This window comes from Nicotiana sylvestris, chromosome 3 (genome assembly GCF_000393655.2).
Source record: "Nicotiana sylvestris chromosome 3, ASM39365v2, whole genome shotgun sequence".
Taxonomy (NCBI): domain Eukaryota; kingdom Viridiplantae; phylum Streptophyta; class Magnoliopsida; order Solanales; family Solanaceae; genus Nicotiana; species Nicotiana sylvestris.
The window spans coordinates 194,488,747-194,510,732 of NC_091059.1; the positions used below are offsets into that span (position 1 = coordinate 194,488,747).

General features: G+C 38.6%; 1 protein-coding gene across 3 annotated transcripts; it reads left to right on the plus strand.

Annotated features, from left to right (window-relative positions):
- Positions 1 to 683: 683 nt before the first annotated feature.
- On the plus strand, positions 684 to 21,821 carry LOC104234835 (MMS19 nucleotide excision repair protein homolog). 3 transcript variants are annotated; one of them, XR_011406305.1, is made up of 22 exons: positions 684 to 862; positions 963 to 1,025; positions 1,117 to 1,171; positions 6,429 to 6,526; positions 7,353 to 7,511; positions 7,668 to 7,727; positions 10,902 to 11,090; positions 11,731 to 11,784; positions 13,174 to 13,260; positions 13,345 to 14,050; positions 14,369 to 14,748; positions 15,208 to 15,281; positions 15,939 to 16,044; positions 16,170 to 17,023; positions 18,888 to 18,963; positions 19,056 to 19,167; positions 19,692 to 19,768; positions 20,486 to 20,566; positions 20,741 to 20,820; positions 20,916 to 20,984; positions 21,277 to 21,332; positions 21,441 to 21,821. XR_011406305.1 is itself a non-coding variant. In XM_009788472.2 (21 exons), exons 1-20 carry the CDS (start codon positions 785 to 787, stop codon positions 20,947 to 20,949), a joined length of 3,423 nt encoding a protein of 1,140 aa, XP_009786774.1. In that variant the 5' UTR covers positions 684 to 784; the 3' UTR covers positions 20,950 to 20,984; positions 21,277 to 21,397. The 3 variants fall into 3 exon arrangements, 1 of the variants encoding a protein (XP_009786774.1); XM_009788472.2 differs by lacking the exon at positions 21,441 to 21,821 and having other exon boundaries at positions 21,277 to 21,397; XR_011406306.1 differs by lacking the exons at positions 684 to 862; positions 963 to 1,025 and having other exon boundaries at positions 1,160 to 1,171; positions 7,357 to 7,511.
- The last annotated feature ends 165 nt before the right edge of the window (positions 21,822 to 21,986 follow it).

The following is a 21,986-nucleotide window of genomic DNA, read 5'->3' on the forward strand; positions in this document are numbered from 1 at the left end:
CACCGCCAAATTTCTTGGTTTGAATTCATTTTTAAATTAGAAAAGAAAAAAGGGAAGGATGCTAACTGTTAATGTGATCGTATACTTTTTTTTTAAATATAATAATTTACTATACAAATAAAATACAATGAATGTGAAGACTTTTTAGCTTTCTCCATATGTGAACATGGATGATTTTACGTTGCTCAATGTTTGGGAATAAGAAGAAGCTCTCCATATTTATGCCCCGTTTGGCCATATATTTTGGCAACGTTTTTTCAAATCTTTTTTGAAAATATTATTTGTTCATAGATTAATGATCTATTTTTGAAAAATTTCTGAAATTATTTTTCAAGTTCCCAAAATCTAGTTTAGGGTAGATTTTGGGTGAAACTTGTTCTCCCACTCATAAAACTTCAATTTTTTTTCAATAAAATACATGTCCAAACATAATTTCAACTTCCAAAAATTATTTTTCAAAATTACTTCAATTTTTTTTTTTTTAAGTTTCAACTAAATCTATATGCAAATGCTAGCTTAATATTCCGTTTTGGAGGGAAAATTGTAGGGCCAAATAGGAAAGAGGTCGTTGATGTAATTTCACTACTGTGGCCACAGTCGGGCCACATTAGTGTGGTCGTTTAGCAGCATCCTATACGTATAAAAGTGCGCGTATCTTGGCTTTTTCTACTCCAACAGTTTACTCCAACGCTCAGTCTTCATTTACTTTGATACTATTTCATAAACCCTCGCCGGACCTTAAACCCTCCGATTAACTTTGTCCTAAAATCATCTCTCTCTTGCCATGGCAGCGACTCCTACAATTGAGTATGTCAATCACATTGAGTCTTACGTTAGCTCTTCCAGCTCTCCGGCACAGCAGGTCCCTTTCTCCTTTCTTTCTTTCTCTCAACTTTCAATTCACGCAATAATAAGAAGTCATTGAATTCTTGTCTGCTCAATCATTTAATTGCGTTTTGTAGGCGGCAAGCATTGATGCAATTGCTCTTCTTCTGAAAAATGACCTGTTAACTTTAGAAGTCTTGGTGAGTTACTATTCAAGTTTTTTATTTCTTCTGCTATTTGTTAAACTTACTGTTTTGCCTTGCTAAAATTTGGTGGGTATGATACACATAGGTTAGAGAAATGGAGATGTATTTGACCACTACAGATAATATCATTCGTTCAAGAGGTATCTTTTTCTTTTTGTCTTGATAGTATTCATCTTTTGGTTATTGTTATCTTAAGTTTTACAATTGAAGTATTTGTTGAAGGGGAAAAAAAACAAGTGTCTCTTAGAAGTGCAAATGTTGGTACAGGGGTTGATTTGGCTATTTTAGGATTTTTGCTGGAATATCTGAAAAATTTATGAATTGAAATTTTTCTTTTGAGAAGGGGTGAATTATTCATTGACAAAGAATAGTTGTATTTTTATTATAAAAACCATTTTTTTTTTGGATGAGATAAATGATTTTATTAACATTTCAATCAATTTAGAGTTCGATATATCATTTAGTTGCTTTACAGTTCTTGCTGCCTTGTGCCATTGTTCTTTGAATGTGGGGCAGCACTGAGACACCAAAGAGGTAGAAGGGGGATTTCAGAGTGCATTGAGTTTGAACATTTTGATAGTACGACTAGTTGTTAATCTTTAGACATTATTCTGCATATTTTGATGTCGGTGTTTGGATAGGGATTCTTAAGAGTGCTGCATGTATAATATACTGCTTTTAATATGTAGAGAAAATTTTATTAGAAAGAGCAACTGAGGGAAGATGTACCATCCTCTTGCTCAGAAGAGTTTATATTGACCAGTGGAGATGAGATACCTGCAAAACCCCATAAACCATGCCGACCACTCCGTCAATACGAAAAAGAGTTGGGGGAACTGGTCCTGCGGCACTCATCTCGTGGAGGTGTTGGACCTTAGCATTTTTTTCCATATAATATTGCTGGTGTTATAACTCTTCTATAGAACTTATCTTTCACTTTGGTAGGATGATGACTAAAGCACCAAACAATAACTTTTTCACTTTGTTATAGTTTATAAAATCATTTTTCCATGTGATTGTTATTTGTCTTTATGGTTAGTACTCTTGAAGTCCTTTTCACTGTTTTTGAGCCGAGGGTCTATCGGAAACATCCTCTCTTCTTTCATAAGGTAGGGGTAAGATCTGCGTACACATTACCCTCCCCAGACCCCACGTGTGGGTTGCACTGGGTTTGTTGTTGTAGTTAGTACTCTTGAAATTCATATGTTTTTTTTCTTTCATTTGCGCCTTTTTCATTAAAGTCCGTTGCTTATTTGCAAAAGGAAAAAAAGGCCAGATTTGTCCCTATACTTTAATTAATTAGCCACATTTATCCCTAGTTATACTATCCGTCCAAATTCATCCCCACCATTAAGATCGTAGACAAAATTGTCCCTAACCTTAACAGAAGTCCATCATGGCATCGACACCCTTCTCTTAAACTGCCAACTAGGCAAATCTTGAACCCAATTTTAAAAGATCCGCTATGACCCTCCTATCCATGACTCGATTTAAATTGGATCTGAAAAAAAACTGATACTTGGGGTGGTTATGAAATGAAAATGGTTATGGAATCATATTAAACTGCCTTTATAACTGAATAGTGCCAATTTACCAGATAAAGGGTGCTAATTAACATTGTGGTGTTTACAAATTTTAAGTGCTTAATAGATGAATCGAGATCAATTCAAAATTACAGACCTTTAAGCCGCGTAATTATTTTTAATTTTGTGAAGAGTTGAAGATCAGAAAAATAAATAAATAACAACCACCACCCAATATAATCCCACAAGTGGGGTCTGGGGAGGGTAGGATGTACGCAACTTTACCCCTACCCTGGAAGGGTAGAAAGACTGTTTCCGATAGACCCTCGGCTAAAGAAGGTGAAAAAAGCCTGATAGCAAGTAATAGCAAGACAAATAACTAGAAAACTAAATCGAAGAAGTAACAGAGAATATGAAAGAGGTATCGATAACAAGTAATAGCAAGACAATATATTTTGAAAACTAAATCCAAGGCAGCAAACGAGAATATGAACAAAGTACTGCTAGCAAGCTACGGAATTACCGATGGCAAGTAATAACGGAACAAGACATGCGAATATAGCAAATTAAAGAAAAAAGGGTACCGTACTAGCACTAATACTATCGAACTAGAGAAGACAGAGGGAAACACACGACTATCTACTAACCTTCTATCCTAATCTTCAACCTCCACACCCTTCTATCTAGGGTCATGTCCTCGGTTAGCTCAAACTGCGCCATGTCCCGCATGATCACCTCTCCCCAAGACTTTTTTGGCCTACCTCTACCCCTCCTCTCACCTCCCAAGGCCAACCTCTCACATCTCCTGACTGAGGCATCTGTGCTTCTCCTCTTAACATGCCCGAACTATCTCAACCTCGCCTCACGCATCTTTGCCTCCATAGGGGCCACTCCCACCTTGTCCCAAATAACTTCATTCCTAATTCTATCCAACCTAGTATGCCCACACATCCATCTCAACGTCCTCATTTCCGCTACTTTCATCTGCCGGACATGGAAGTTTTTGACTGGCCAACACTCTGCCCCATACAACATAGTCGGTCTAACCACTACCTTGTAGAACCTACCCTTAAATCTCAACGGCACATTTTTATCACACAAGACACCGGAAGCGAGCCTCCACTTCATCCACCCTGCTCCGATACGGTGTGTGACATCCCCATCTATCTCCCCATCCTTCTGAATTATAGACCCCAGATACTTGAAACTCTCTCCTGGGAATGATTTGCGTATAGAGCTCACATCCCCGTCCGCCTCGTGGGTAACACCGCTGAACTTGCACTCCAAGTGTTCTGTCTTGGTCCTGCTCAACATGAAACCCTTAGACTCCAGAGTATGTCTCCAGACCTCTAGCCTTTCATTAACGCCACCTCGCGCCTCATCAATCAGGACTATGTCGTCCGCAAATAACAAGCACCAAGGCACCTCCCCTTGAATGTGTCGCGTCAAAGAATCCATCGCCAGAGAAAACAAAAACGGGCTAAGTGCTGATCCGTGATGCAACCCATCTCAACTGGAAAGTAGTCAGAGTCTCCTCCTGCTGTCCTAACCCGTGTCTTAGCTCCATTATACATGTCATGAATCACTCTAATATATGCTACAAACACTCCTCTAGCCTCCAAACATCTCCGTAAAATATCTTTCGGGACTTTGTCATAGGCTTTCTCCTGGTCAATGAACACCATATGCAAATCCTTCTTCACTGCCCTATACTGCTCCACCAATCTCCTCACAATGTGAATAGCCTCAGTAGTCGACCGTCCCGGCATGAAACCAAACTGGTCGGAAATGGACACCCTCCTGCTCAACCTCCCTTCAATCACCCCCTCCCACACTTTCATCGTGTGACTTAACAACTTGATACCCCTATAGTTGTTGCAGTTTTGGACATCCCCCTTTTCTTGTACAACGGGATCATCATACCCCGCCTCCAATCTTCGGGCATCTTCTTTGTCCTAAAAATGATGTTAAACAACCTAGCAAGCCATTCCAAGCCCTCCTTACCCACGCTCTTCTAGAATTCCACCGGGATCTCGTCCGGCCCAGTCACTCTACCCCTACTCATCCTACGTATAGCCCCTACAACCTCCCCCACTCGTATGCGTCTACAGTACCTAAAATCTCGCTCCCGTCTCTAACTCCCCCAGCACAATGCTCTTATCTCCCTCTTCATTCAATAGTTTATGGAAGTAAGACTACCATCTCTGCCTAATTTGTGCCCCCTCTAATAAAACTCTACCCTCCTCGTCTTTTATGCACCTCACTTGGTCCAGATCCTGGACCTTCCGCTCCCTCACCTTCGGCAGCCTGTACAACTTCTTGTTCCCGCCTTTATCCCCAATTTCTTCGTATAAACGACTAAATGCCGCGGTCTTAGCCGCAGCAACCGCCAACTTCACCTCCTTCCTAGCCTTCTTATACCCCTCCCTGTTAGCACTCTTCTGCCCCTCGTCTATACTCTCTACTAGCTTCAAATATGCTGCTTTCTTGGCTTCCACTTTCCCTTGAACCTCTTTGTTCCACCACCAGTCCCCTTTATGGCCACCAGAAAAACCCTTTGAGACTCCTAACACCTCTCTCGTCGCCTCTCTAATACAATTTGCTGTTATAGACCACATACAACTCGCGTCCCCGCTACTCCTCCAGGCCCCCATAACCAGCAACTTCTCCCCTAACTCCTGGGCCTTGTCCTTAGTCAATGCACCCCACCTGACCCACTAGGTATACCAGACATAGCCCTCTTCTTCCTCGTCCACCGTATCTCTAAGTCCGTAATCAAAAGCATATGCTGGGTCGTAAGATTCTCACTCGGGATGACCTTGCAATCCGTGCATAAACCTCTATCACATTTCCGGAGAAGTAGATAATCAATCTGGATCTTGGCCACCGTACTCCGAAAAGTTATCAGGTGCTCCGCCTTCTTTGGGTAACACGAGTTAGCGATCACCAACTCAAAAGCTTTAGCGTACTCCAACTAAGGTACCTTAATCTGGAAGTATCTCAGATCTGCAAACATGAACATAAAGAACTTGAAGATTTATATATCTAATGATGAAAAACCATATAAAAAGTTGTAGTCACCAACGCCTACCCCCCACACTTCCTTCACCTTCGTCAAAACAGGTGCTGCTTCACCAGTCCACCAAGTTCTTTTACCCAAGCCACCACAATTGCAGATAGATTTCCAATAGATGCCACTATGATTCACCATGAACAAACTTCTCGTTAACAAATTTGGCAACAACCAAATGAAAAGGGGTTAATTTATTTTTCTTTATCATTGTATCTACGGGTTTATGTCTGATTGGGTGGCAAATTTTTTAGAAATTTGGTTTTGTAAGTGTTATTTAAGTTATTCTGCTATTAATTTTGTTTATGGTGGGTTCTCGGGTGATGGGTATGGAGTCTCGTTCTATTGCAGATTGCATCACCATAAATTTCATTAAGATCTCTTCCCAAAGCCAGAAGGTCCCCCAATAAGATCTGTGGAAGGGTTCAAATAGGGTCATGGATAGTAGGGTCGGGCGGGTCTTTTAAAGTTAGGTTCAAAATTTGCCTAGTTGGCAGTTGAAGAGAAGGGTCCCGGTGCTACGGTGGACTTCTGTTAGGGGTAGGGACAATTTTGTCTACCATCTTAACGGTGGGGACGAATTTGTACGGATAGTAGAACAAGGGATAAACGTGACTAATTAACTAAAGTAGAGGTATAAATTTGGCCCTTTTCCCTTTGCAAAACTATGTTGAAAGCTCCAACAGGTCTAAACACTCTTTCTCCTTTTTGTCTTTGATAATATTAATATTTTCTCCCTATTTTATTTTACCCCTCTTTCTCTCCCTATGTTTTCTCTATGCTAGATAACCTGTTATCTTGCAGGTATCCTCTTACTTGGAGAACTATTGATGCGACTAATATCGAAGCCCTTGGGTGATACTGCAATAAGCAGCTTAGTGGAATTCTTCACAGAGAGGCTGGTGAGCAAACATTTTAGGATCAGGAATTTGTCATAGAAAGACAAGGTGCTTTGTGCACAGCTATTTTGCTTTTTGGAACTCAATGCGGTCAATTAAATTGTTTTTCTTCTGCATACTTTTACACCTCTACGATGTTTGTTTGAGTTACTTTTCATCTTTTCTGTTTTTGCCTAGTTAGTTGTGTTTGCCACTGTGTATTGTCTTTCTCAATGCATGCAAAATTTATGACTCCATTTTTCTCCAAATTATCCTTTAGTATTAAGTTCATGTGTTGCTTTGTAATTGACGGACACAACTCTCATAGGGAACATGCTTTCAATCATCTGTTGTAGATTTGACTAATTACTAGAAGATAAATCAGCTTGCTGCTCCCATGTAACAATCCTATCAGCTCTAAGTCTTCCTACTTTACTACCATAGAGATTCTTCAGCAGATTGGAAATTGCTTTTGTTTCCCAATGATGTTACAATCTCCTAACAATACTGCTAATACAACTTTCTCATTCCTCTTTAACTTACACCGGAAGCGTTAATACTCTCCTGAACATCAGTCTGTGTGCAACATATTAATTGCATAATTTAATGGATCCACATACTAAAAGTACTCCTACTTGCCCATTTGAAAGTGGATGCATTACTGAATTTTTTCTGATCCTTCTTGATGCTTGTCCTTATCGACTTGAACTTCCAGCAGAATATCTGCTTGTTTAATCCAGTCCAACATTTTGTAAAAATTTAACAGCTATATGCACCATGTAAGACCTCTGTTCTTTTAATTGGTTATCATCTAATGTTCTCTGACTAGATGATACTGTACTTGTATCAGGCAGACTGGAAAGCGTTGCATGGTGCCCTTGTTGGTTGTTTGGCTCTTCTAAGGAGGAAAAGTGATGCTGGCATGATCAATAAAAGTCAAGCAAAGGCCGTTGCGCAGTCTTATCTGCAAAACCTGCAGGTGCAGTTATTGGGACTGCAAGACAGGAAGGTAAAATGATTGTACACGGACAAATAAACTGTTGTTTCTGCGTCTGTTGATAGTATCTTCGTCCCTGCGGAGAAATCCGATAAAATTGGAATGACACAGATATTCTGTTGATAGTATCTTCAGCTAGTAGGTGAATTTACTGTCTTATTCTTGCAGCTTTGTCTTCAACTATTGGAATGCCTATTGGATTGTTATCCGGATGCCCTTTTGTCACTGGTAATAGCTTTTAATTCTTTTCAGTTAATTATGTTTCATCTATGTGATAATTTCAGCATGGTTTACTGTTTGATAGTATCTTCATTGATTTGTCCTGGGGCAAGCAACAAAACATTATAAGTAACTACTAGCTCTCGGTGTACCTCTTTTTTTGTTGTTTTTTTTAAAAACCGTGATGTCTGGGCCAGCTTGTGGTCAGCTCGTCTAATTCTACGAGGTACTTGCTACCTCTCACCAGCACAGCTGCACAGGTACCGGGTAATTCTGTCCATCAAGGCTTGGACGGCTGAGAAGAAATCACCTAGTGTTTTTGCATCCGCTAGGATTTAAACCCGAGACCTTTGGTTCTCATTTCTCAACCTACTTCATTAACCACTAGACCACACCCTTGGATGCTTGTTATTTTTTATTTGGATAAATCGAAAAAGTTCACTAATAACTAATCCAAGATGGTGTTATTTTTTCTTGTAACAATAACTAACACTCCCTCCGTTCCAGTTTATGTGAACCTATTTCCTTTTTGGTTCGTTCCAAAAAGAATGACTCATTTCTAAATTTGGAAACAATTTAGTTTAAACTTACAATTCTATCCTTAATAAGAACGTGTCACGGGCCGACCTTATTCCGGACGTAAGCGGTACCAAATTGCCCGTGCGGCGCCTGTAGTCACCCTGCACTAAAGGCAAGCCTTTGCTTTTCCCAGGTTTTCTAGCACGATCCTGTGCCTGTGGTGGAGCTTGCTTAAGAGGCTTACTCCAACTGTGCCGCCCGTATGATGTCTAGGCTCATAGCCTTGACTGGCTGTGGCGCTTCTCATCTGCTGGATCTTATCCTTGCGCACACCCGGGGTTGGCTAAGGACATTTACGTCCCTCGCCTAGCACTGAGCATTGCTTTTGCGTGCAGTGTAATCCTCAAGCTTGACACTCGCCTCGTGCATCCGCACTTGGCTTGTGCTTCGCCGAGTAGGGCAGCCTTTAGTCCTTAGCCTTTGTCATGTGCGTCTTTAGTGGCTTGCCTATCTTTGTCTTATGGCATCGCCAAACATAGCCCTCGCGACATACTTCCATCCCGCATAGTGCAGTGTCGCCCCACAACTGCACGCCTAGGCCAACGAACCCTTGCTCTCCTAGCTGATCCCAAGCTAAGCTCACAAGTCCACACATGAGGCCCCTCTGCCTGATGTTCCTTCACAATTCTTTGTCAGCGTAATGATGGAAGTCACTTAGTACTAGCAGAAAGCTGTGCCACACAGCTGGACGGGTCCACTGCCAGCAATACCCATCAATGGACATTTTTGTGTATAAATAGATATGCTTAGGCCTTGTTAGAAGGCAGATCTTACATACTTAGCTTATACTTACTTTTGTATATCAAGTAAATCCGAAAATTGGCCTTGTCCTCCAAACTCTTGTGTGTCTTTTGCTTCATTATCTTCCCAGCCTTGTGTATTGTGCGCTTGCCATTCCTTAAGCACGAATTTGTGCTTATTTCTTGGTTAGGACTGAAGCTAGGAGCAGCATAAAGGCAGTCTAGTTGTCCGCACATAGCTTACTGGAGTTAAGCCCGTGACAAATTTATAACCACACAAATACTCCGGGCCCCCCTTTTGACTTGTTTAGGACCACAAATTTCAAAAATCTTTATTTTTTCTTACACTCCGTGTCCAGTCAAACAAGTTCACATAAATTGGAACAGAGGGAGTAGCATGTTTGGCCAAGCTGGAAAAATCGGCTTATTTTGAGAAGTGCTTTTTTCAAAAGTGCTTTTCAAAAAGTACTTTTGGAGAAAAACAATTTGTGTTTGGCTAATCAATTTGAAAAGCACTTTTGAACAATAATTTGTATTTGGCCAAGCTTTTCAAAAAATGCTAAGTGTCAAATTACAAATAAGGACATGAAGAGATTTGCTTAAAAATTAATATTATATAAGTATATAAATAATTACAAATATTTATTATTAAAGATAATAATTAAGTTTTTTATTTTATTTAAGTAAAGTATAAAATAAAATTGAAAAGTACTTTATTCTTTCAAGATAATTTAAATATATCAAAAAATCATTCAATAAATATGAAAGTTCATCCCAAAAGTCATTTTATATTACTTAATAGTTTAATCTAAGTAAGGTTATTTTGGTATATATAATATTTTGCAAAGGGTATTTTTGGTAGGAAGAAAAGTCAAAAATGTTTCTGGAGAGAAGCTACTTTTTTCTGTTTCTTGAAAACTGCTTCTGCTTCTAGCCAAAAATACTTTTTTCCCAAAAAAAAAAAGGTTGGCCAAACACCTCAAATTGTGGAAAAAAACGCTTTTTTGAAAAAAAAAAGAATTACTTTTGGCATGGTGAGAAGCTTGGCCAAACAGGCTATAAGCCTCCTAGGAGCTGGACTAGCTATGTAGACAAGTTGGTGTTTCATCTTTACACCAAAATACTAAAGAAACAAAAGAAAATTTTGGCGTTCAATGTCTTATGCATCTTTGTTTCTAGCTCTAGCTACTTTAATTTTATGTCACCCTTATAAAGCTAGTTTCTTGAATTCTTGCAATTAGGCCGAGTGGCTTTATAATGGTATACTTTGCAAAGATTGCAATTCTTCACTTGAGAGACATGCAGCCATGTAGATATGTGGTGCCAATATGTTATACTCCCTCTGTCCCATTTTATGTGACACACTTGCCCTCTGAATCTTGTTCCTAAAAGAATGATATCTTTCTCTTTTTGAAACTATTTAATCTTAGCATTCCCATTTTACCCGTAATGTCATGACTTGTTGGGGCCCAATTCATATAAAAGTTCATTTTTTTATAAGGAGAGAAAATGAAAAGACACGTGTAACCCTCAGCACCACTCATCTAAAAGGATAATTTCGTACTTCGCATATATGGCTCACATATGAAAAGTCTTATTTAATTTCTTAAATTCGGTGCGCAGTTAAACTGAAACACCACCTTCACATGGAGTACCAGTGTCACACTATAACACTTACCAAATACCAATAAAAAAAATATGTTATACCCTTCTTATATAGAGGTCTCCGACACCCCATTTGTCATTATTTTGACTACAATATCTAGTTTCTTTTTCAGAAGCCTATTACTTCCTTTTCCTATGTATTTGGTTGCTTTTTAGTCCTCTACTTGTTTAATTTTAATCTTGGATTGTGGCTTCCTAGGGTGATGATCTTGTATATGGAATCTGTGAAGCTATTGATGGTGAAAAGGACCCACAATGCTTGATGCTCATATTTCGTGTAGTTGAAGTTCTGGCACAATTATTTCCCGAATCTTCTGGCCCATTGGCGAATTTTGCAGGGGATCTGTTCGATATTTTGGGATGTTACTTTCCTATCCATTTTACCCATGTGAGATCATTGAATTATACTGTATCTCTGCTCTTTACTTGTGTTTTTTTTCTTCTTCTGAATTTAGGAAATATGTATCTGACTATGCTGGTCGCTTCAAGATTCAATGAAGATATTTTTAATAGATTCCCTTGGAAAGCTCTAATCCTTGTTATGAATTGATAATTAAGTAAACATGTGATACTGCTATCTCGTCCGACATCAATGAGAAAATGATCTGCAACCATGAAGGGCTGAAGGCAACATTTGATATATCATCTCTAACTGAATTGCTATGAAAGAAACGGAAAGAGAAGCGATGGACTAGCTTTTAACCTCGCTATATATGTTGTGGGACAAGAAAGTATGGGTTGGGTTGATAATGAACTTTAGAATTGCACAACGTCCTATATTGCTTGTATACCTTATTTATTCTCTTCGGGTTTGGTGATACCATTCAAGAATAATTTTCCTACCCTTCTAGGGAAAGTATAAGCAATGATTTCATGATTAATAGCCTTAGACTTATGCGAAGGTAGCTAATTTAGCAGGTTCTAATAAACTACAGTCTTTTATTCTTTTGATAAGTAATTCCAAGTCATTATTGTTCTCTCTCCTTTACTTGACAATTTATTTTTGTCTTGCTCTTTGGAATACCCAGCCTAAAGGTGATGAAATTGATGTAAAGAGGGAGGAACTCTCAAGAGCCCTAATGGTATGCCAATTTCTTTTAATGCATTTATACCTTTTCTAAAGCTTCTTTTATAGAGAATATTATGATTTTTATCTTCATGATAAAAATAACTAACAAGTTAATCCATTAATGGAGCAGAAGCCACATAGGATCCTCCGAGATCCCAAAAGATTGACTGTTCGTGATTTTGTGAATTTCAAGAAAATGTAGATATTATATGCTGAGTTGAGTTTGCATCACTTTGGTTAACATGTTAATTCTTTATTTATGGTTTGGTTAGAAAAAGCTGGTATTTTTATCTCTAGTCGAGAATAGACGTCTCTTCTTCCAACTTTTCTATAAGAGGTTAGCAACATTAGAGTTTGCAGCTTAATTCTGGGGAAGGCTCATTCTGGTCCACAACATATGTAACGTATAGTTTTCTGATATGCCTTTATTGCTGAAGTAGCATGTATAAAGTTATGCATATGCAAATGAGTAGCTTTGCTCCACCTAATCAGAAAACAAAATAAATTCTTACGGACTTACTAAGCAGTTGTACCTATCGGAAAAAGAGGAATTTAACTGAACAATGTATGCATTGTTTGAAGCTTATAACTTTTCTAGACCTTAAAAAAACGTACTTTCTATGGGTCTTTTTAAAAAAGTAATGTGACTTGGCATAGGAGAAAGCCATAAGACTTTCTGATTCAATCTCTATGCTCATTGTGAATTGATTGTAGGTGCTTATGTATTATCTCGCTTCCCTAGGATGCTTCCACGGGAGGTGTATTCTTTAGTGCCTGGATGATAAATATTCTCTTTCTTTCAGTGTAAGAAGTTTGATACTAAAATTATTACTTTATCCCAAAAAAGAAGGAAGCTGGTTTGAAGCTTGAGATGGTCTCCATTAAAAAAATTAATATGTAATGAATTGATCAGCTTAGTCTTAACATTTATAATTTTGGCATCTTCTTCTAACTGTCCGGATGGACAACCTGGTCCATCAACAGTTTCCTTGTTATGGGGAGGCATTTCATGCCAGTCCTAGACTCTCCAGTTATCAAGTGGTTGAGAGGATTTTAGTTGGGTTGATTGTTGAAACCTGGATCTTTTAACCTTTAGTTGGGTTGATTGTTGAAACCCGAATCTTTTGGCCTTTAGATTTTAGGTGCGAAGTTCTTGAATTTGAACAGATGATACATGCTTTCCAAATGTTAAACTTAAGAGCCTATTCCCATACATAAGGAAGTCTTATCAACTAATTATGTTGGGGGTGCAATAGTTTGCTCTGGTGTCTTCGTTCAAAGAGTCAATAAGAATATCTTGCTATTCATTTTCACATTCTTATCGTTTTTCATATTCCTATTATATTCCATATTCCTCTTATTGGTTTTTAATTAGATTCTAACATACTTTGCTGTCTTCTAGCTGGCGTTTGCTTCCACGCCACTTTTTGAACCCTCAGCCATTCCATTACTTCTTGAAAAAATATCTTCTTCTCTGCCATCAGCAAAGGTAAGTTCCAACTATTTCTATTAGTTTTACCATATTAGCATTTGGATTGAATGTATTATATTTTCATTGATTCTTGTGCTACAGGTGGAATCTTTTAAGTACCTTAGCTACTGCACATTGAAATATGGAGGAGATAGAATGGAAAAATACACCGAATCCCTTTGGTCTGCATTGAAAAATGCAATATTTACTTGTCCGCACTCCATTTTGTCAGTGGATTCCTATACAATAGATGGAATAGGTTTTCATGAGAGTGAAATTATGGCGCAGGCCCATGAACTTCTCCAGGTGCTTGTTCAGCAGCATAATGCGTCATTCTTAAATTTGATTCTGGGTGATGGGGACATAAGCACATTTCTAAAGTCCTTTTCCCAGTTCAACGATTTCAATAGTCTTTCTTCTGAATACAAGCAGAGATTACATGCAGTTGCTCGTATTCTTTCTGTTTGTGTTAAATCTTCTGGGTCTTCCTGCAATAAAGTTTTTGAAAGTTTCTTTCCTCGGTTGGTGGATGCTTTAAGGTTCTCGGTTGAAAATTCCCCCGAGGCTATTCATTCAGCTTTGGATGCAAAATTTAACTTCGGAGCCTTGTATCTTTGTGTCGAACTCCTTGCTGCATGCAGACAGCTGGTAGTCAGCTCCGATAAAGTCGCTTCAGCTCCGGATCTATCACATGACACTTGGTGCCAGATACTTCATAGTTTCTCCACATCATTATGCAATGTTTTCTTTTGTCTCATTCGAGCAAGTTGTGCTGAAATCACTTGGAATGCTTATGTTTATGCAGCAGGTAAATACTTCTCCTTGACAAATGAATTTGTTCTGGAACTAAGCTGTCTTCTTTAGTCTTAGTACTATAGGTAATATGGTCGTACTTTTCCTGTCAAGTTTCCCATAGCTCCAATCTGCATTCTCCCAAAAAAGGTTTTATGATGGTAGGCCACGAGCTATTCATAGTTTAAAATTGCCCACGCTTTGTCTTAGGATCGTTTGGATCCTGTTAACGTCATAGGGAATGCGAGTGTCTTCTGTGCTCATCGTGTTTTGTAAAGTGTAATTTACTTGCTTTTGACTGAAACATTCTTTTTTTTTTGTGCGCAATTTATAGTTAAAGGTTTGGAGATCTTGGCTACATTTCCTGGAAGCTTTATTTCAGCGTCAAAGTTCATGTATGAGAAAATCCTGCTGACTTTGATGTCAATCATTGAATCTGATTTCAACAAGACATTTCTATGGAAGGCAGCGTTGAAAGTTTTAGTGGAAATCAGCTTGTTTGTCAATAAGTATGACGAGGATGTAAAGGCAGCTAGCTTTAACAGTATTGTCATGCAAAAGATTGTTTCTCTAATTTCTTCGGGTGACTTAAATATGCCGCTATCACTCAAGATACAGGCCATTTTTGACATTGGAATGACCAGGAAGAGTTTCATGCTTGCTGCTGCAAGCCAATTGGAGAAGACTATATCTGCCAACTTATCTGAGATTTTTGTACGTGTACTATTTGAAACCTCTAGGCCATTATTAATTCACCGCATGCTTCACCTGTTTAATTCTGGGCATTCTGAAGCCACATTACAGGAAATATCATGTGCATCCTTGTGTTATACTTAAGTCAAGTTTGTAGCGCCGTCATTCTTCTCGTCATGTGCTTCCTAGTCTCTTTTTACTTTAATACTTTGACTTGTTTAGCTCATATCTAGGTGTATGCTTCCATGAACTCTTGCTGCAACTGCCTAAACTAGAGTCGAGCATTGTTCTCTCTTTGGCATTTTTAGTACACATCTAGGAGGTGTTTGCTCCCATTAACTCCTGCTGCAAATGACTAAACTAGAAATGGAAGAACCTCTCTCTTGAGCGCCCCCCCCCCCCCAACCAACTGTCTGTTTAACTCTCTTTTTCCCTTTCCTAACTTCTTGACCTTAACAAAAGTACTTTATCTTATTGCAGGTCCATGGAAATCTGCAGTTAGCTGAACTGACAGCTGTGCTTTTGGAATGTTATTCCATTAAGGTACTTCCATGGTACGTACACGATCTTAATTTATCTTGTTTATTAGATTTCCATTCTATTCCATCTCTGTTCTGGGTATTTCTCCCTACTGCATTCTCTATTGTGATGCATCCTCATATGGATGGCCAGTAGTCTCTGTTGATTTTTCTTATGTGTGATATTTGATGCAACTCAGTTTTTTGCTGGTTCACTAACTTCTGCTTTGAAAAAGGAAGCCACACAGTGTCATTTCCTGCTTATGGTGAAGCAAAAAATGTAATTTCGCTTGCTTTTTTCACTTATGCTCCCACAAACGAGAATATTAAGAAGGAACTAAGAAATAAAAGAGGAAAGGAAGGAAGGGCAAAGAACAAAGGGAAAAAAGGAGATCTAAAAAGTATACAGTATTTAGTTGTTCTTTTCTGACCTTTATTTCTGTTGTCACTGTTTCCTGTAGCATGGAAATGGTTAAGTCTCACATCCTAACAAAACAATCTGCTATATGATCCATTTGGCAGGTGGAGTCGGCCTATGTAGGCTGGAAGATGATCGGATTTTTTGGCTAGCAGTTGTAATTAAATGAGTTAAATAGCTTAACAGTCCTACGTCATCAAAGAATAACTGAACATTCTCAATATTTTCAATGTTTTTACCAAAGATCTGACATGTAGTTTTTGGTTGCCTCTCAGGTTCCATTGCAATGGAGGTGCAGACGAGGTCTCTTTGAATTTTGCAGTTAATATTTTTGCTAAAATGGAAAATATCACATCTTTGAGTCTAGGAGTAAAGGGAAATGTAAGCATAGCGTATTTTCTTTTCCTCCTCTTCACATGTCTTGTTTTATTTGAAGAAATATTTGATTTCCATCTTATTTTCCCACAAGTTCGACTAGAAATGTTAACATACCATACTTACCTCAGGAGTTTCTGGACGCAACAATGGCTGCAATGAAGCAAGCTGTGGCAGGCTGTTCAATGGAAAGCCAGGAAAAGGTTCTTCGGAAAGCTTTTGATGTGATGGCAACATGCTCCTTATTCCTATCCAAGGATTTGATTCTAGGAACCAATCGCTTTAACGAGAAAAGTCAACTTTGTCAGACTTTTGATGGTTTGTCTTGTCGAGACGAATGGATTACTTCACTCTTCGCATCAGTTGTAATTGCGTTGCGTCCTCAAACTCGAATACCAAATATAAGACTGTTATTACAGTTGTTGACAACGACTCTCCTTGAAGGTCATTTACCGTCAGCTCAGGCCCTGGGGTCTTTGGTTAACAAACTTCCTGTAAATATATCAGAAAACTGTAGTCTCGAAGAAGTTATTGATACGTTATTCAAGAATGAGATGTGGTGCAACATTATTATTGGGAAAGAGTGCAATGATGGTGGTGCTGTTAATATGGGTAACCCGAGAATAAGCAGTATGAATAGTCATGCTGTTATTGGATTAGCATGGATAGGGAAAGGTCTGCTTATGCGGGGTCATGAGAAGCTAAAAGATGTGACTATGACTTTCTTGAGTTACTTAGTTTCAAGCGGACATAATAGAAATTTGCTGCCTTTCAAGGATCAAATAAAAGATGGCGCAGAGCATGAAGTGCTTTGTCTCAGAAAATCAGCTGCGGATGCATTTCATATTCTTATGAGCGACTCTGATGCTTGTTTGAACAGGAATTATCATGCAATCATTCGCCCACTCTATAAGCAACGGTTTTTCAACATTATGTTGCCTATGTTCTTATCTGCAATAGTAAAATGTGACTCATCCACTACACGGTACGTATCAATCTAGTTGATTTCATTTGTTTAATTTTTCTTATTGGAGCCACGGTAAATTTGTCTCCGTGTGACTTATAGGTCACGGATTTGAGCGTGGAATCAGCCACTAACGCTTACCCTAGGCTGCCTACGTGGCCTGGATGCTTCATGCACTGGGCTTCCCTTTTTTAAAATTTTTGTGTATCCCGCGCTTCATACTCTCATTTTGTATCTGGTTGATGATGGAGACTGTAATCTTCTGGTTCATGGTTTGTTGAAGAAAGTCAAGAAACATTTAGAAGCCTAAGAACGCCAATAGATGCTTTTGTGGTCTTTGTATTAAGTTAGTTTGTTGAGTAATTTTTATTAGCTTGCTTAAAGAAGTCATTTTTATTTAATTTCAATAACTCTGAAGACTATCTGTGTGAGCCCTGGGGTGCTAGTTATCAGTTAAAAATAGCATATGTTCTTTCTAAAACAAAGTTAATAGTGTATGTTCTGAAGCAGCTTATCAAAGGCGGAAAGGGTAATGTGGTTCTAGCATAATTTGGGTGGGTGGGGTACTTTATCGGGAAAAAAAGAAAAATTGGGGGAGGGGGTTTTCTTCTCATTTATTAAATTCCAATACTCATCTGGAAAAAAAACAAACAGAATCAATATTCAAGCTTGCCCATCTTGTATGTCTCAATTTGTTACCTATGTTATGTGCGATCTTCATGTGCCTAAATACTTGTGTTCTACTCGCATATGGGTTGTTTCATGTGCTTTCTGTAGATTCTCTATTTTGGCATACCTCTTGTATCATGTGCCTAATTCCAATACTCATCTGGAAAAAAAATAAACAGAATCAATATTCAAGCTTGCCCATCTTGTATGTCTCAATTTGTTACCTATGTTATGTGCGATCTTCATGTGCCTAAATACTTGTGTTCTACTCACATATGGGTTGTTTCATGTGCTTTCTGTAGATTCTCTATTTTTTTTGGCATACCTCTTGTATGCGGGAGTTGTCCCAATTATTCAATTAAATTATATTTTACTTGATATAAAAAGTATGGGTTGTTTCATGTGGATTTTCGAAGTGCACTAACAACAACAACAACAACAACAACAACCCAGTATAATCCCACAAGTGGGGTCTGGGGAGGGTAGCATGTACGCAAACCTTACCCCTACCCCGAGGGGCAGAGAGGCTGTTTCCAGGAGACCCTCAACTCAAGAAAGCACCAAGTGACGATATATTAGTACCATCGATAGACTCACAATAAAATAACATAAAATACATAACATAACATAAAGGAACCTAAAATAGCAAAATAACAACAATATAAGAGAATATAGTAAATACGAGCGAGATGGAAGGTAAACTAATACCCAGCACATAAAGCCCTGCATCAGTAGCTGACCAATAGCATCCTAAGCCTAACTCCTAACTGGCTAGGCTCACTCTAGTACGCTGTAGAAATATTCACAACTTCCCCCTAACCTTCAACCTTAATGTTCGACCTCCACAATTCCCTGTCTAGGGCCATGTCCTCAGTAATCCTAAGTCGCGCCATGTCCCGCTTGATCACCTCTCCCCAATCCTAAGTAATCCTAAGTGCACTAAAGCCTTGTTAAATGTTGAACATATCCATGTCAGAGCACACATGAATCCCCGTAAAATATGTTTTCCAAAGCTCTGTTGCATTCACTAAAATAAAACTAGTAACTTCTTTTTTTTTTTTTGAAGTTTCAGTAGCTACATCATTTTCCCTGATTAAAGATTGAATAATAGGACTTCTATCTTAAAAGAGCTTACTGTAATGAGTTGAATTAAACTTTTGTAGATCTGATCAAATTTAAAGATGGTTTGCCTTAGTTAATCCTCCCGTGATTTCAGGTGTTTTCTTTATCAAGCTTTCGCACACCTGATATCAGAAACTCCTCTTGCTGCTATTGTTGGTGATGCCAAAAAGGTGAGCAAGTAGCAATGACCAACTATTTGTACTCATATTGTTGATAGTCAGGTCCAAGGTTAATTGCTTATGATATTTATCTTTGTATGCAGGTCCTTCCTGTACTTTTAGATTGCTTTCTTATGTTAAGCAAGGATGTCTCTCATAAGGAGATAATTTACAGTGTCATAATAGTTCTCTCTGGAATAATAACAGATAAAAATGGTAAGACCATTTGCTTATCTCTGTGAGAGTTTCTTTTAGCTCTGAAAAGTTTATCAGATCGGCTATCATAATTTGCTTATGGACCATCATCCGCTAAGGATTTGCATATTAATTGTACCTTGCATATTTGCACATGTTCATCTTCAAGGTTGCGTGAAGAAGTTAATAGACATAAGCAATTAGCTTGCAGAAAAATTCGCTTGAATAATCTAGAAAGGCTTCATTAGCTGCCAATTTTATACTTACGGAAGATTCTTTTTTTTGTATGCGCTAATGACCAATTGTAAGTGGCATATTTGAATATTTCCCGGGAACCTCATATGAGTTTCCTTTCAGAGATCTGGAGAACCCCTAGTCTAAGCTTTCGAAATTGCGAGCGAAAAGCTCTTTACTAAATCTTACCAAATTAAACCTGTCTTTCTCCAACTTGAGGTTAATCAGGTTATTGTTTCATGCTTTGATGTTAAATTTGGGATTCAATGGTTTCATCATTCATTTTCCAGCTTCTTTTTTTGCTGATGCAGGACAAGAAGCTATTGTAGAAAATGCGCCCACAGTTATCTGCCGACTTACTGAGCTCACATCCTATCCCCATATGATGGTAAAAGTTTCTTTCAAGTTTGGGATTTTGTGATGTGGTAAAATAATTTTGTTGAGATGGCAGGCGATAACTCTCATATAGCAGTATGCCAAAAAGTAGAGAACCTACAAGGAAGTTTGATTCTCTTCCAATCTTCCATATAAATATAAAACTCGTGGGTGCACCAAAAAGAAACAAGGAACAAGTGGCATTCCTCAAAAATGTACAAAATTACTCGTCCCTGCAAAATATTTCCTATTTCTCTCTTTCAGCACAATGCATATAGTGCTAGTGGAACAACAATTTACGCCCTTCATCTTGTCCTCCATCTTCTAAAAGTCCAGCTGAAGCGTGCTTGCATCACAGTGCTTGGTATCACTCATTGTAGCCTAAACCATCTAAAGTTTTCCCACAAGTTAGACACTACCTGACAATGTAAAGGAAATGTGTCCGCATCTTTGTCCGGATTTTGGCAGATAAACTACCAACTGATATATGGAATTCTACTCTTTCACAAGTTGTCAGCTCTCAGAATTGCTCCACTCGTTGCTAACCAAGTGAAGAAACTCCCCATTGTGGTGACCTAGGAATCAAATAGATAGATGTGGGAAGCCTGATTCCTCTTTGATCAAGAGCCTGTTATAATAGGACTTTAATGAAAATAATCCACTACTCTCCTTCACTTCCGACTATAGGCTGGGACCTTTCTTAAATTTGAGAAATTTCTTAAATTATCAGGTGATTCGAGAGACTGCAATTCAGTGCCTTGCTGCCATGTCAGAGTTTCCGTATGCAAGGATATACCCCATGAGAACACAGGTTGGTGTTTTGTAGTGCGAGCAATCAGAATATCCACCAACATTTTATCAGAAGATCCTGAAACATCAACTAAATGCCTAACAATGGATGCCGCTTATTTATCAGGAGTGTAAGAGGTTCTTCTTGTCTTTCTCATGAAGCCTGGATTTTCATAATGTGTCTCTTCATATGTAGGTGTTGCAAGCATTATCCAAAGCTCTTGATGATACAAAGAGGGTTGTTCGTCAAGAGGCAGTGAAATGTCGGCAAGCTTGGTAAGACATTATAGATCCATTGTATCTTTACTTTAATTATACATATTTACCGAGTTGAACTCATTTACATTTTTTGGGCCTTTTTTAATTCTTAGGGCTTCAATTGCATCAAGGAGTTTGCACTTCTGAAAGCATGCAGAAGACTTCCTTGAAAACCCGGTTGGGTGAGATACTGAGATCTTTATCCCTTTTGTCATCGATATTCCTCAACACATCAATGTAAAACTACTGTGCACATATTATTTCATGAATTTTCCATGTGGGAAATTCAATAAATCAGAGATTGAGATTTTGAGCGTGATCTTCTATACAGTCATTACCTTTGTAATCTACATCCTCCTACCAATAGTTTGCTGTATGTGCACTACCATGCTGGCAATCTCACCTCAACAGTCCAGCTTTTGAACAGGTTCCATATTGAGTTTTGCTTACCATGCCTGGATGTTATGTTGACAGGATCGTATAGCCAAGCAGGCTTCAGACTACATTCATGTGTTGCATCCTTGCAGATGGTACACCCTCTTGCTTCTGCTTGTATAGCAGCTTACTTATAGGTCCACAGTCTTGATGTAAGCTTTTTTTTTTTTTTTTTTTTTTGGGGGTGGGGGGGGGGGGTATAGGGTTTCAGAGTTGTTGTCAAGGACTGTGGTATTTATTGATTTATGACGAAGTGTACTCTGGAGGGGTGTGGCAGAGGGGAAGGCTTGGGCGTTTGGCAGCTCCTGTTCTATCAAATCGCAATGTACAATGATCCAACATAGCAAGGAGCAGCAGTCTTATCTCCACCCCAGTGAGAATGATTATCAGGTGATGGATCAATGCTACAATGGTGTCCCACCTCCCTTCAGTTGGATTCAGAGAGATCAAACTGTAAATTAAAGTTGTACTGACTTCTGTAAAGTTTGGAGCTTGTGGCTAGTGTGAATTTCATACTAGGGAAAACTGTCTGAACAAAAGATAGTAGTATTCATTCAATGCAATTTTCCTTCATAAATTGTCTACTTTGTGGTGTTATCAACTTATCATCCATTGATTTGGTGCTTATGGTGGCACCTCACTTTTCAAGAACAAAGCTCGGAAAATTAATTTCTGCCAGGAATATGGTTGTGGGATCTTTCATTAGCTTTAAGTTCTCGATAAGAGCAGTCTGGATATATTCTGGATGT